The sequence below is a fragment of the Oncorhynchus nerka genome, linkage group LG27, assembly GCF_034236695.1.
Source record: "Oncorhynchus nerka isolate Pitt River linkage group LG27, Oner_Uvic_2.0, whole genome shotgun sequence".
Lineage (NCBI taxonomy): Eukaryota > Metazoa > Chordata > Actinopteri > Salmoniformes > Salmonidae > Oncorhynchus > Oncorhynchus nerka.
In genome coordinates, this window is record NC_088422.1 from 84,834,709 (window position 1) to 84,851,802 (window position 17,094).

Consider the following 17,094-nt stretch of genomic DNA (forward strand, 5'->3'; position numbering starts at 1 on the left):
CCTCTAAGTGTCCTCTCCTCTTACTGTCCTCTCCTCTAAGTGTCCTCTCCTCTTTACTGTCCTCTCCTCTAAGTGTCCTCTCCTCTTACTGTCCTCTCCTCTAAATGTCCTCTCCTCTTACTGTCCTCTCCTCTTACTGTCCTCTCCTCTTACTGTCCTCTCCTCTTACTGTCCTCTCCTCTTACTGTCCTCTCCTCTTACTGTCCTCTCCTCTAACTGTCCTCTCCTCTAACTGTCCTCTCCTCTTACTGTCCTCTCCTCTTACTGTCCTCTCCTCTTACTGTCCTCTCCTCTTACTGTCCTCTCCTCTTACTGTCCTCTCCTCTAACTGTCCTCTCTTCTAAGTGTCCTCTCCTCTAAGTGTCCTCTCCTCTAAGTGTTCTCTCCTCTAAGTGTCCTCTCCTCTAAGTGTCCTCTCCTCTTACTGTCCTCTCCTCTAAGTGTCCTCTCCTCTTACTGTCCTCTCCTCTAAGTGTCCTCTCCTCTTACTGTCCTCTCCTCTAAATGTCCTCTCCTCTTACTGTCCTCTCCTCTTACTGTCCTCTCCTCTTACTGTCCTCTCCTCTTACTGTCCTCTCCTCTTACTGTCCTCTCCTCTTACTGTCCTCTCCTCTTACTGTCCTCTCCTCTTACTGTCCTCTCCTCTTACTGTCCTCTCCTCTAACTGTCCTCTCCTCTTACTGTCCTCTCCTCTTACTGTCCTCTCCTCTTACTGTCCTCTCCTCTTACTGTCCTCTCCTCTTACTGTCCTCTCCTCTAACTGTCCTCTCCTCTAACTGTCCTCTCCTCTAACTGTCCTCTCCTCTTACTGTCCTCTCCTCTTACTGTCCTCTCCTAACTGTCCTCTCCTCTTACTGTCCTCTCCTCTAACTGTCCTCTCCTCTAACTGTCCTCTCCTCTAACTGTCCTCTCCTCTAACTGTCCTCTCCTCTTACTGTCCTCTCCTCTTACTGTCCTCTCCTCTTACTGTCCTCTCCTCTAACTGTCCTCTCCTCTAACTGTCCTCTCCTCTAACTGTCCTCTCCTCTAACTGTCCTCTCCTCTTACTGTCCTCTCCTCTTACTGTCCTCTCCTCTAAGTGTCCTCTCCTCTTACTGTCCTCTCCTCTTACTGTCCTCTCCTCTTACTGTCCTCTCCTCTAAATGTCCTCTCCTCTTACTGTCCTCTCCTCTTACTGTCCTCTCCTCTTACTGTCCTCTCCTCTTACTGTCCTCTCCTCTTACTGTCCTCTCCTCTTATACTGTCCTCTCCTCTTATACTGTCCTCTCCTCTAACTGTCCTCTCCTCTAACTGTCCTCTCCTCTAAGTGTCCTCTTCTCTACTAGGCCTTTATATTCCTAAAGCAACACAGGCCAACTCTAACTGTCCTCTACTCTTAACTGTCCTTTACTCTGTCACTTACTTACCTTACCTTTACAGTGGCTTGCTAAAGTATTCACCCCTTGCCTTACAACCTGGAATTAAAATAGATTTTTGGGGGGGTTGTATCATTTGATTTACACAACATGCCAACCACTTTGAAGATGCAAAATATTTTTTATTGTGAAACAAACAAGAAATAAGACAAAAAAACGGAAAACTTGAGCGTGCATAACTATTCACCCCCCCAAAGTCAATGCTTGTAGACCCACCTTTTGCAGCAATTACAGCTGCAAGTCTCTTGGGACATGTCTTTGACTAGGCCATTCCAAAACATTTAAATGTTTCCCCTTAAACCACTTGAGTGTTGCTTTAGCAGTATGCATAGGGCCAATGTCCTGCTGGAAGGTGAACCTCCATCCCAGTCTCAAATATCTGGAATACTGAAACGGGTTTCCCTCAAGAATTTCTATGTGTTTAGCGCCATCCAGCATTCCTTCAATTCTGACCAGTTTCCCATTCCCTGCCTATGAAGACCATCCCAACAGCATGATGCTGCCACCACCATGCTTCACTGTGGGGATGGTGTTCTCGGGTGATGCGAGGTGTTGGGTTTGTGCCAGACATAACATTTTCCTTGATAGCCAAAAAGCTCAATTTTAATTTAATCTGACCAGAGTACCTTCTTCCATATGTTTGGGGAGTCTCCCACATGCGTTTTGGCGAACACCAAACATGTTTGCTTATTTTTTTTTAAGCATGGGCTTTTTTCTGGCCTGGCCACTCTTCTGTAAAGCCCAGCTCTGTGGCGTGTACAGCTTAGTGGTCCTATGGACAGATACTCCAATCTCTGCAGTGGAGCTTTGCAGCTCCTTCAGGGTTATCTTTTGTCTCTTTGTTGCCTCTCTGATGAATGCCCTCCTTGCCTGGTCTGTGAGTTTTGGTGGGCGGCCCTCTCTTGGCAGGTTTGTTGTGGTGCCATTTTCTTTAAATTGTTTAATAATGGATTTAATGGTGCTCTGTGGGATGCTCAAAGTTTCTGATATTTTTTTATAACCCAACCCCGATCTGTACTTCTCCACAACTTTGTCCCTGACCTGTTTGGAGAGCTCCTTGGGTCTTCATGGTGCTGCTTGCTTGGTGGTGCCCCTTGCTTAGTTGTATTGCAGACTCTGGGGCCTTTCTGAACAGGTGTGTAAAAATATATACTGAGATCATGTGACAGATCATGTGACACTTAGATTGCACACAGGTGGACTTTATTTAACTAATTATGTGACTTCTGAAGGTAATTGGTTGCACCAGATCTTATTTAGGGGCTTCATTGTAAAGGGGGTGATATACACGCACCACTTTTCCATTTTTAATTTTTAATTTATTTTTGAAACAGGTCATTTTTTTTCCATTTCACTTCACAAATTTGGACTAATCAATTTAAATCCATTTTGTAATGCAACAAAATAGGAAAAATGTCAAGGTGGTTAGAGCGTTGGACTAGTAATCGAAAGGTTGCAAGTTCAAATCCCTGAGCTGACAAGGTACACATTTTTCGTTCTGCCCCTGAACAGGCAGTTAACCCACTGTTCCTAGGCCGTCATTGAAAATAAGAATTTGTTCTTAACTGTCTTGCTTGGTAAAAAAGGGGGGTGAATACTTTTGCAAGGCACTGTATATTCCTTATGTAACACAGGCCATCTTTAACTGTATATTCCTTATGTAACACAGGCCAACTTTAACTGTCCTCTACTCTAACTGTACTGTTCTCTACACTAACTGTACTGTCCTCTACTCTAACTGTACTGTCCTCTACTCTAACTGTACTGTCCTCTACTCTAACTGTACTGTCCTCTACTCTAACTGTACTGTCCTCTACTCTAACTGTACTGTCCTCTACTCTAACTGTACTGTCCTCTACACTAACTGTACTGTCCTCTACTCTAACTGTACTGTCCTCTACTCTAACTGTACTGTCCTCTACTCTAACTGTACTGTCCTCTACTCTAACTGTACTGCCCTCTACTCTAACTGTACTGCCCTCTACTCTAACTGTACTGTCCTCTACTCTAACTGTACTGTCCTCTACTCTAACTGTACTGTCCTCTACTCTAACTTTACTGTCCTCTACACTAACTGTACTGTCCTCTACTCTAACTGTACTGTCCTCTACTCTAACTGTACTGTCCTCTACTCTAACTGTACTGTCCTCTACTCTAACTTTACTGTCCTCTACTCTAACTTTACTGTCCTCTACACTAACTGTACTGTCCTCTACACTAACTGTACTGTCCTCTACACTAACTGTACTGTCCTCTACTCTAACTCTACTGTCCTCTACTCTAACTCTACTGTCCTCTACTCTAACTGTACTGTCCTCTACTCTAACTGTACTGTCCTCTACTCTAACTGTACTGTCCTCTACTCTAACTGTACTGTCCTCTACTCTAACTGTACTGCCCTCTACTCTAACTGTACTGCCCTCTACTCTAACTGTACTGTCCTCTACTCTAACTGTACTGTAACTGTCCCTCTTCTCTAGGTGTGCTTGGAGAAGATGGAAGATATCCAGTTGGCCATGGTAGTAGCCAGGCTGTACGAGGCTGACTATGAGAGCAGTGCCACCTGCCAAGCCATCCTGTATGAGAAGGTTTTGGGCTGCCAGAGGGACGGGTCAGGGTACCACTGCACCAAACTACACCCGGACCCATTCCTACGCAGCATAGCCTTCTGGATCATGAAGGACTACACCAAGGCCCTGGACACACTGCTAGAGTGCATCCCCAAAGAGGATGATGAGAACCCAGGTGAGCAAGCATGGTGGTAGATCACACCCTCAGAGAGGACAGGGATGTTTCAGCTGAGTGCTGATGCTATATTCTAACTGGATTGATTTGCATTGACCTCTATCTACCTCTTACTTTCTCCCTATCCCTCCCCTCCCCCTTCTCTCCCCCTCCCCTCCCCCTTCTCTCCCCATCCCCTCCCCTCCCCTTCTCTCCCCATCCCCTCCCCTCCCCTTCTCTCCCTATCCCTCCCCTTCTCTCCCTATCCCTCCCCTCCCCTTCTCTCCCTATCCCTCCCCTCCCCTTCTCTCCCTATCCCTCCCCTTCTCTCCCTATCCCTCCCTCCCCTTCTCTCCCTATCCCTCCCTATCCCTCCCCTTCTCTCCCTATCCCTCCCTCCCCTTCTCTCCCTATCCCTCCCCTCCCCTTCTCTCCCTATCCCTCCCTCCCCTTCTCTCCCTATCCCTCCCTCCCATTCTCTCCCCCCCCTCCCCTTCTCCCCCCCTTCTCTCCCTATCCATCCCCTTCTCTCCCTATCCCTCCCCTTCTCTCCCTATCCCTCCCCTCCCCTCCCCTTCTCTCCCCCTCCCTCCCCCTTCTCTCCCCCTCCCCTCCCCCTTCTCTCCCCCTCCCCTCCCCTTCTCACCCCACCCCCCCCTTCTCTCCCTATCCCTCCCCCTTCTCTCCATATCCCTCCCCTTCTCTCCCTATCCCTCCCCCTTCTCTCCCTATCCCTTCTCCCCCCCTCCTTCTCTCCCTATCCCTCCCCTTCTCTCCCTATCCCTCCCCTTCTCTCCCTATCCCTCCCCTTCTCTCCCTTTCCCTCCCCTTCTCTCCCCATCCCTCCCCTTCTCTCCCTATCCCTCCCCTCCCTTCTCTCCCCATCCCCTCCTCTCCCCATCCCCTCCCCCTCCCCTTCTCTCCCTATCCCTCCCCTCCCCTTCTCTCCCCCTCTCTCCCTCTCCTCCTCTCTCCCACTCTCCCCCTCCCCTTTTCCCTCTCTAACCCCCCCTCCCAGATGTGATGGTGAAGTCGTGTAACCCAGTGGTATTTAGTTTCTATAACTACCTGAGGACACACCCCCTGATCATCCGCCGCCACTACGCGTCCCCTGATGGTGCTGTGACATCATCACTAGGCCTCACCTCGGAGAAGAGCAGCGTCGACGAGATCAACCTCATCGAACGCAAACTCTTCTTCACCACCGCCAACGCACACTTCAAGGTCTTTGATTTGTTTTAATCAATCATTTAATAACACAATTCAACCACACATGGATACAATGCATTTAGAAGCATCGAAGATAACACAAAGTTGACCACTTAACCTGATAGTACGCCCCATCCCGCATACGGTATCGTTACTACAGCCTCAAGCTCATTAGCATAACGCAACGTTAGCGATTTTTAAAAATCGCAAATGAAACGAAATAAATATGCCTGTTCTCAAGCTTATCCTTTTCTTAACAATCCTGTCGTCTCAGATTTTCAAAATATGCTTTAGAACCAGAGAAAATCACTAATTTGTGTAAGAGTGGTGATGGCTAGCTTAGCGTTAGCATTAGCATTTAGCACGCAACATATTCACAAAAACCAGCCAAGGAATCAAATAAAATAATTTACCTTTGAAGAACTTCAGATGTTTCAATGAGGAGACTCTGTTACATAGCAGATGTCCAGTTTTTCCTGAAAGATTCTTGTGTAGGACACATCGTTCCCTTTTGTTACTATGCATATGGCTACCGAAACTAACCGAAAATTCAGTCACCTACATGTCAAACTTTTTTCCGAATTAACTCCATAATATTGACTGAAACATGGAAAACGTTGTTTGAATCAATCCTGAAGGTGGTTTGTCATATTTCTCTCCATTGAAAGCACCGTCCTTGTATCTTGCCTCGTTCTGAGAAGTGAATGGAAAAATACTGGGACCTGTCTTTTGCGCACCAATTGCCACGCAGACACCAAGAGGGACACCTGGCAATTGTAGTCTCTTATGGTCAATCTTCCAATGATATGCCTACAAATACGTCACAATGCTGCAGAGACCTTGGGGAAACAAGAGAAAGAGTCCGTTCATTCCTGTCGCATTCACAGCCATATAAGGCGATCATGGAAAACGTAGCCTCAGAAATCCTGTGCATTTCCTGGTCGGTCATACATCTTGGTTTTGCCCGAAACATTTGTTCTAAGGGACTCACAGTGAAAATCTTTGCATTTCTGGAAACGTAAGACTGTCTTCTTTCCAAAGCTATCAATTCCAAGCATATTCGAGCATCTTTTCGTGACAAAATATTGCGCTTAAAACGGGCACGTCTTTTTATCCAAAAATGAAATACTGCCCCTATAGGACTAAGTGGTTAAAAAACGATATTGTATTATACCTGTACAGTCGTGGCCAAAGGTTTTGAGAATGACACAAATATTAATTTTCACAAAGTCTGCTGCCTCAGTTTGTATGATGTTAAGTTGCATATACTCCAGAATGTTATGAAGAGTGATCAGAGGAATTGCAATTAATTGCAAAGTCCCTCTTTGCCATGCAAATGAACTGAATCTCCAAAAAACATTTCCACTGCATTTCAGCGATTCTCTCGTTAACACAGGTGTGAGTGTTGACGAGGACAAGGATGGAGATCACTCTGTCATGCAGATTTGAGCTCCGACTGGAAGCTTCAAAAGGAGGGTGGTGCTAGGAATTATTGTTCTTCCTCTGTCAACCATGGTTACCTGCAAGGAAACACGTGCCGTCATCATTGCTTTACACAAAAAGGGCTTCACAGGCAAGGATATTGCTGCCAGTAAGATTGCACCTAAATCAACCATTTATCGGATCATCAAGAACTTCAAGGAGAGCGGTTCAATTGTTGTGAAGAAGGCTTCAGGGCTCCCAAGAAAGTCCTTTGACTTTTGGAGGATGTTCTGGTGTCAAGAAGGGCAGCAAAGAAGCCACTTCTCTCCAGGAAAAACATCAGGGACAGACTGATATTCTGCAAAAGGTATAGGGATTCAACTGCTGAAGACTGGGGTAAAGTCATTTTCTCTGATGAATCCCCTTTCCGATTGTTTGGGGAATCCGGAAAAAGCTTATCCGGAGAAGACAAGGTGAGCGCTACCATCAGTCCTGTGTCATGCCAACAGTAAAGCATCCTGAGACCATTCATGTGTGGGGTTGCTTCTCAGCCAAGGGAGTGGGCTCACTCACAATTTTGCCTTAAGAACACAGCCATGAATAAAGAATGGTACCAACACATCCTCCGAGAGCAACTTCTCCCAACCATCCAGGAACAGTTTGGTGACGAACAATGCCTTTTCCAGCATGATGGAGCACCTTGCCATAAGGCAAAAGTGATAACTAAGTGGCTCGGGGAACAAAACATCGATATTTTGGGTCCATGGCCAGGAACGGTCTCCCCAGACCTTAATCCCAGAGAACTTGTGGTCAATCCTCAAGAGGCGGGTGGACAAACAAAAACACACAAATTCTGGCAAACTCCAAGCATTGATAATGCAAGAATGGGCTGCCATCAGTCAATATGTGGCAGATTGCAGAGGTCTTGGCATCAGCATGCCAGGGCAGATTGCAGAGGTCTTGGCATCAGCATGCCAGGGCAGATTGCAGAGGTCTTGGCATCAGCATGCCAGGGCATATTGCAGAGGTCTTGAAAGAGAAGGGTCAACACTGCAAATATTGACTCTTTGCATCAACTTCATGGAATTGTCAATAAAAGCCTTTGACACTTATGAAATCCTCTTAATTGTACTTCAGTATTCCATAGTAACTGACTAAAATATCTGAAGACACTGAAGCAGCAAACTTTGGGAAAGTTAATATTTGTGTCATTCTCAAAACTTTTGGCCACGGCTGTAGTATAGCACTTATTATAAGGTGTAATGTGGCACGGCATTAAAAACTATAGTCATTGTAGACTAACAGTATTTTAAGATTAGTATCATTTTTCTCACCTTTTATAAATAAAGGATAAGTTAATTCATCTAAAAGTAATGTTACTAAAAAATAGATATATTGGGGGTAAGGCCCTGCTATAGACTAGTGTCCTATCCAGGGGGTGTACTGGTACATCAAGCTGTCTCACCCTACAGAAACAGGAGATAGACTAGTGTACTGTCCAGGGGGTTTTACAGTACATCAAGCTGCCTCACCCTACAGAAACAGGAGATAGACTAGTGTCCTGTCCAGGGGGTGTACTGGTACATCAAACTGCCTCACCCTACAGAAACAGGAGATAGACTAGTGTCCTGTCCAGGGGGTGTACTGGTACATCAAACTGCCTCACCCTACAGAAACAGGAGATAGACTAGTGTCCTGTCCAGGGGGTGTACTGGTACATCAAGCTGCCTCACCCTACAGAAACAGGAGATAGACTAGTGTCCTATCCAGGGGGTGTACTGGTACATCAAGCTGTCTCACCCTACAGAAACAGGAGATAGACTAGTGTCCTGTCCAGGGGGCGTACTGGTACGTCAAGCTGTCTCACCCTACAGAAACAGGAGATAGACTAGTGTCCTGTCCAGGGGGTGTACTGGTACATCAAGCTGCCTCACCCTACAGAAACAGGAGATAGACTAGTGTCCTGTCCAGGGGGTTTTACAGTACATCAAGCTGCCTCACCCTACAGAAACAGGAGATAGACTAGTGTCCTGTCCAGGGGGTGTACTGGTACATCAAGCTGTCTCACCCTACAGAAACAGGAGATAGACTAGTGTCCTGTCCAGGGGGTGTACTGTACATCAAACTGCCTCACCCTACAGAAACAGGAGATAGACTAGTGTCCTGTCCAGGGGGTGTACTGTACATCAAACTGCCTCACCATACAGAAACAGGAGGGAGACTAGTGTCCTGTCCAGGGGGTTTTACAGTACATCAAGCTGCCTCACCCTACAGAAACAGGAGATAGACTAGTGTCCTATCCAGGGGGTGTACTGGTACATCAAGCTGTCTCACCCTACAGAAACAGGAGATAGACTAGTGTCCTGTCCAGGGGGTGTACTGGTACATCAAGCTGTCTCACCCTACAGAAACAGGAGATAGACTAGTGTCCTGTCCAGGGGTGTACTGGTACATCAAGCTGTCTCACCCTACAGAAACAGGAGATAGACTAGTGTCCTGTCCAGGGGGTGTACTGGTACACCAAGCTGCCTCACCCTACAGAAACAGGAGATAGACTAGTGTCCTGTCCAGGGGGTGTACTGGTACATCAAGCTGTCTCACCCTACAGAAACAGGAGATAGACTAGTGTCCTGTCCAGGGGGTGTACTGGTACATCAAGCTGTCTCACCCTACAGAAACAGGAGATAGACTAGTGTCCTGTCCAGGGGGTGTACTGTACATCAAACTCCCTCACCATACAGAAACAGGAGATCGAGTAGTGTCCTGTCCAGGGGGTTTTACAGTACATTAAGCTGCCTCACCCTACAGAAACAGGAGGCTTCTGCCATATGAGCGGTTTCGGCTCGTGGAAGGCTACTTACTAATGTTACTAATAGTGTTATTCTGTTTTGTAATAAAGGTGGGCTGTCCAGTGCTTGCCCTGGAGGTGCTCTCTAAGATCCCCAAGGTGACCAAGAAGTCGGTCTCCTCGTCCCCCCTAAATAAAGGTTCTTCCATGGCCAACGTCAGCTCTAGCCTGCCCCTGGAGAATGGGAACCAGGGGGCCCTGGACTGGGCCTCTCCTGCCCCAGTTAAGGCCAATCCTGCCTGGGGTACAGAGGAGAGCTCAGCCACACTGGACTGGAGCCAGCCTCTGGTCAAAGTGGAGGACGATGGACTCCAGCTAGACTGGGGAGATGATAAGAACGATGAAGATGATACTGATGGGGGTCTGACAATGAAGAAGACTGATGTGGAGACTAAAGCTGACGAGGGGTCTGGGGGGGTGAGACCACCTGGGCTGCAGAGAGAGGACTCTCAGGTAGGGCTGGCGACATCATCAATATAACCACTAGTCAGTATAACCACAAGTCAATATAATTGACTGTTGAGATGACTTTAAAAGAAAACCGAGTTGATACATAAGCTCTGTGATAGTGAAAAAAGTAGTGTTGGGAGTTCCTTGTCTGTTAACGTATCATCCAAAAAGATCATTTCATTTTTTTAACACGATAAATCATTTTCTGGTTTATTGAAAATATCTAATGTATCAGTCTAATTAAAAATATGATTTTTTTCTGTAAGAATATTATATAGGTATGACACTGTTAATATAGAGTTATTATGACAGTTAAGTGCTACATATTTCCAGAAGCATCTCTGCTCTCAGGGTGAGTCTGAGGTGGACGTGATCGCAGAGCAGCTGAAGTTCAGAGCGTGCCTGAAGATACTGATGACAGAGCTCAGGACGTTAGCTACGGGCTATGAGGTGGACGGAGGGAAGCTGCGCTTTCAGCTTTACAGCTGGTTAGAGAAGGAGATAGGGGCCATGCACCGCATCTGCAACTACAAGGTACACACACACACCATCTGCCACTACAAGGTACACACACACACCATCTGCCACTACAAGGTACACACACACACACCATCTGCCACTACAAGGTACACACACACACCATCTGCAACTACAAGGTACACACACACACCATCTGCCACTACAAGGTACACACACACACCATCTGCCACTACAAGGTACACACACACACCATCTGCCACTACACGGTACACACACACACCATCTGCCACTACACGGTACACACACACACCATCTGCCACTACAAGGTACACACACACACCATATGCCACTACAAGGTACACACACACACCATCTGCCACTACAAGGTACACACACACACCATCTGCCACTACAAGGTACACACACACCATCTGCCACTACAAGGTACACACACACAGCATCTGCCACTACACGGTACACCCACACAGCATCTGCCACTACAAGGTACACCCACACAGCATCTGCCACCACAAGGTACACCCACACAGCATCTGCCACTACAAGGTACACCCACACAGCATCTGCCACTACAAGGTACACACACACCATCTGCCACTACAAGGTACACACACACCATCTGCCACTACAAGGTACACACACACAGCATCTGCCACTACAAGGTACACACACACCATCTGCCACTGCAAGGTACACACACACACCATCTGCCACTACAAGGTACACACACACACAGCATCTGCCACTACAAGGTACACACACACACAGCATCTGCCACCACAAGGTACACACACACCATCTGCCACCACAAGGTACACACACACAGCATCTGCCACCACAAGGTACACACACACACACACCATCTGCCACTACAAGGTACACACACACACCATCTGCCTCTACAAAGTACACACACACACACCATCTGCCACTACAAGGTACACACACACACAGCATCTGCCACCACAAGGTACACACGCACACACACCATCTGCCACCACAAGGTACACACGCACACACACCATCTGCCACCACAAGGTACACACACACACCATCTGCCACTACAAGGTACACACACACACACCATCTGCCACTACAAGGTACACCCACACAGCATCTGCAACTACAAGGTACACACACACACCATCTGCCACTACAAGGTACACACACATAGCATCTGCCACTACAAGGTACACACACACACAGCATCTGCCACTACAAGGCACACACACACAGCATCTGCCACCACAAGGTACACATACACACACACACCATCTGCCACTGCAAGGTACAAACACACACCATCTGCCACTACAAGGTACACACACACACAGCATCTGCCACTACAAGGTACACACACACACAGCATCTGCCACCACAAGGTACACACACACACAGCATCTGCCACCACAAGGTACACACACACACACACCATCTGCCACTACAAGGTACACACACACACCATCTGCCTCTACAAAGTACACACAAACACACCATCTGCCACCACAAGGTACACACACACACACAGCATCTGCCACCACAAGGTACACACACACAGCATCTGCCACTACAAGGTACACACACACACCATCTGCCAGTGCAAGGTACACACACAACACACCATCTGCCACTACAAGGTACACACACACACAGCATCTGCCACCACAAGGTACACACACACAGCATCTGCCACCATAAGGTACACACACACAGCATCTGCCACTACAAGGTACACACACACACACACAGCATCTGCCACTACAAGGTACACACACACACACCATCTGCCACTACAAGGTACACACATACACCATCTGCCACTACAAGGTACACACACATACACCATCTGCCACTACAAGGTACACACACATACACCATCTGCCACTACAAGGTACACACACACATACACCATCTGCCACTACAAGGTGCACACACACACAGCATCTGCCACTACAAGGTACACACATACACCATCTGCCACTACAAGGTACACACACACAGCATCTGCCACTACAAGGTACACACACACACCATATGCCACTACAAGGTACACACACACACCATCTGCCTCTACAAGGTACACACAAATACACCATCTGCCACTACAAGGTACACACATACACCATCTGCCACTACAAGGTACACACACACAGCATCTGCCACTACAAGGTACACACACACCATCTGCCACTACAAGGTACACACACACACCATCTGCCTCTACAAGGTACACACAAACACACCATCTGCCACTACAAGGTACACACACACACACAGCATCTGCCACTACAAGGTACACACATACACCATCTGCCACTACAAGGTACACACACAGCATCTGCCACTACAAGGTACACAAAACACCATCTGCCACTACAAGCCGCACACACACCATCTGCCACTACAAGGTGCACACACACCATCTGCCACTACAAGGTACACCCACACACACACACACCAACTGCCAGTACAAGGTACACACACACCATCTGCCCCAACAAGGTATACACACACCATCTGCCACTACAAGGTACACACACACCATCTGCCACTACAAGGTACACACACACCATCTGCCACTACAAGGTACACACACACACCATCTGCCACTACAAGGTACACACATACACCATCTGCCACTACAAGGTACACACACACACCATCTGCCACTACAACGTACACACACACACACACTGCATCTGCAGCTACAAGGTACACACACACACTTCATCTGCAGCTACAAGGTACACACACACACTTCATCTGCAGCTACAAGGTACACACACTTCATCTGCCACCACAAGGCACACACACACTTCATCTGCCATTACAAGGTACACACACACACTTCATCTGCAACTACAAGGTACACACACACTTCATCTGCCATTACAAGGTAGACACACACTTCATCTGCCATTACAAGGTACACACACACACACCTCATCTGCCATTACAAGGTACACACACACACACCATCTGCCACTACAAGGTACACACACACTTCATCTGCCACTACAAGGTACACAGCTCCCTTTAAAGGACACTCAGAGGGTTGCACATTTCTGCTTTTTTTCCCAAAATTACTTCCTGAATTGACTGTATTGAAATGTAATTGACCCCAACCATGTCACCTACTAGATCCTAACCACCACGTCTCATCAGACATACTGTACCAGAACTGGATAGAGTTGAATTAAACAGTATTTCCTGTAACTGTTACTGCTACAGTACCAGAACAGCATCAAGATCAAACCCTTTGTCCTCTTCTCTTCTTCAGGTGACGGGGAAGGAGGAGAGCCAGGAGCTGGAGAGATGGGATGATGGAGGAGGAGTAGAGGACGTGTTTGAGGAGTCCCTGGGGGGTGGCGGGGGTACGGAGGCGGGGGCGTATGAGCGCCACCAGCTGGGGCGTAGGCGTCTCGCAGCCAAGCAGCTTCATGCTGAGAGGAGGAAGGCGTGGCTGAGGAAGAACCAGGCTCTGCTCCGAGTCTTCCTGTCCTACTGCAGCCTGCACGGAGCCAAGGGAGGGGGGGTCACCTCAGTGCGCATGGAGCTCATCTTCCTGCTGCAAGAGAGCCAACAGGTAGGTGCTGAAGAAACACACACACAGGTCAGACACACTCACTCTCACTCTCTCTCTCCCTCCCTCCCTCCCCGTATCACCTCTCTGATATATTCTTGCTCTTCTCTTCCCCTTGTCTCTCCTTTCTCTTATTCTCCCCTCTCCTCCCCTCCTCCAGGAGACTACAGTGAAACAGCTTCAGTCCCCCTGCCCCTCCCCACCACCCTCCCCCTCCTCTCAGCCAGTATCGCCACCACCAAGACAGTGATCTCCAACCCTGTCCTCCACCTTAGCAACCACATCCATGACATCCTTCACACCATCACACAGATGGAGCTGCCTCCACACCCTGACCTCATGGACGACAGGGTATGTATGGGTCTGTTAGTACGACAGGGTATGTATGGGTCTGTTGGTACGACAGGGTATGTATGGGTCTGTTGGTACGACAGGGTATGTATGGGTCTGTTGGTACGACAGGGTATGTATGGGTCTGTTGGTACGACAGGGTATGTATGGGTCTGTTGGTACGACAGGGTATGTATGGGTCTGTTGGTACGACAGGGTATGTATGGGTCTGTTGGTCAGGGTATGTATGGGTCTGTTGGTACGACAGGGTATGTATGGGTCTGTTGGTACGACAGGGTATGTATGGGTCTGTTGGTACGACAGGGTATGTATGGGTCTGTTGGTACGACAGGGTATGTATGGGTCTGTTGGTACGACAGGGTATGTATGGGTCTGTTGGTACGACAGGGTATGTATGGGTCTGTTGGTACGACAGGGTATGTATGGGTCTGTTGGTACGACAGGGTATGTATGGGTCTGTTGGTACGACAGGGTATGTATGGGTCTGTTGTATGTATGGGTCTGTTGGTACGACAGGGTATGTATGGGTCTGTTGGTACGACAGGGTATGTATGGGTCTGTTGGTACGACAGGGTATGTATGGGTCTGTTGGTACGACAGGGTATGTATGGGTATCTGTTGGTACGACAGGGTATGTATGGGTCTGTTGGTACGACAGGGTATGTATGGGTCTGTTGGTACGACAGGGTATGTATGGGTCTGGGTCTGTTGGTACGACAGGGTATGTATGGGTCTGTTGGTACGACAGGGTATGTATGGGTCTGTTGGTACGACAGGGTATGTATGGGTCTGGGCCAGGGTATGTAGTACGACAGGGTATGTATGGGTCTGTTAGTACGACAGCCTGGGGGTTCAAAACAATCACACATTTAAAACACACTACTAAACTGCCAACAGAAATGATTGTCACAAGGAGTCTTCATTCAAAGATAAATCCCCACACAGCAGACCTTTCTGTCATAGTCTCATGTTGGCTATTCATCTAGAAATGGTTTGTTCCTCCATGAGATGAGATGAGTGTAGTTTGTCTCTCATCTCTCCAGGTGAATCTCCTACACACCCTGGCTGCCTCTCTGTCTGCCTGCATCTATCAAGCCCTGTGTGACAGCCATAGCTACAGGTACACACACACACACACATTTTGATGACCTATAGTATGAGTTCATACTGTCATTTCCTGTTGAGATGAATTGTTATGACTGTCTGATCCTGACCTTGGCTCTTTCCCATGGTACCTTGCAGCAGCCAGGCAGAGGCCAATCAGTTTACAGGGATGGTGTACCAGGGCCTGCTGCTGAGTGAGAGGAGACGGCTACGCACTGAGAGCATCGAGGAGCATGCTACACCCACCTCTGCCCCCGCGCAGTGGCCAGGTACACACACAGCTCTGCCCCCACACAGTGGCCAGGTACACACACAGCTCTGCCCCCGCGCAGTGGCCAGGTACACACACAGCTCTGCCCCCACCCAGTGGCCAGGTACACACACAGCTCTGCCCCCACACAGTGGCCAGGTACACACACAGCTCTGCCCCCACACAGTGGCCAGGTACACACACAGCTCTGCCCCCACACAGTGGCCATTTACACACACAGCTCTGCCCCCACACAGTGGCCAGGTACACACACAGCTCTGCCCCCACACAGTGGCCAGGTACACACACAGCTCTGCCCCCACACAGTGGCCAGGTACACACACAGCTCTGCCCCCACACAGTGGCCAGGTACACACACAGCTCTGCCCCCACACAGTGGCCAGGTACACACACAGCTCTGCCCCCACACAGTGGCCATTTACACACACAGCTCTGCCCCCACACAGTGGCCAGGTACACACACAGCTCTGCCCCACACAGTGGCCAGGTACACACACAGCTCTGCCCCCACACAGTGGCCAGGTACACACACAGCTCTGCCCCCACACAGTGGCCAGGTACACACACAGCTCTGCCCCCACACAGTGGCCAGGTACACACACAGCTCTGCCAGTCACAGTAAATGAATGTCTATCAAATCATCGTCTGAGCAGACCGCTGAATGGACAACATGACTGCTATGTTTGCTGAATCTGTCAAGAGGTAGGGAAAGAGGGAAGGGGAGGGAGGACAGGGAGAGGACAAAAATAATTGAATTGAGAGAACAGACAGAGATGACTGACAGAAACAGAGAGACAGAGATGACTGACAGAAACAGAGAGACAGAGATGACTGACAGAAACAGAGAGACAGAGATGACTGACAGAAACAGAGAGACAGAGATGACTGACAGAAACAGAGATGACTAACAGTGAGAGAGTCTGGTTCTGTAGTAGATAACTATCTAATAATATCATTAGATCAGTCTAATGTGGTTCTGTAGTAGATAACTATCTAATAATATCATTAGATCAGTCTAATGTGGTTCTGTAGTAGATAACTATCTAATAATATCATTAGATCAGTCTAATGTGGTTCTGTAATACATAACTATCTAATAATATCATTAGATCAGTCTAATGTGGTTCTGTAGTAGATAACTATCTAATAATATCATTAGATCAGTCTAATGTGGTTCTGTAATAGATAACTATCTAATAATATCATTAGATCAGTCTAA

General features: G+C 48.0%; 1 protein-coding gene across 1 annotated transcript in view; it reads left to right on the forward strand.

Moving 5' to 3' along the window:
* Positions 1–17,094, forward strand: part of dmxl2 (Dmx-like 2) — a 145,873-nt gene that overhangs the window by 24,435 nt on the left and 104,344 nt on the right. The window contains 9 exon segments of the mRNA XM_065011174.1: positions 3,896–4,160; positions 5,158–5,363; positions 9,670–10,071; positions 10,420–10,602; positions 13,847–14,152; positions 14,310–14,331; positions 14,334–14,500; positions 15,544–15,620; positions 15,743–15,873. Coding sequence (XP_064867246.1) covers positions 3,896–4,160; positions 5,158–5,363; positions 9,670–10,071; positions 10,420–10,602; positions 13,847–14,152; positions 14,310–14,331; positions 14,334–14,500; positions 15,544–15,620; positions 15,743–15,873 — 1,759 coding nt within the window.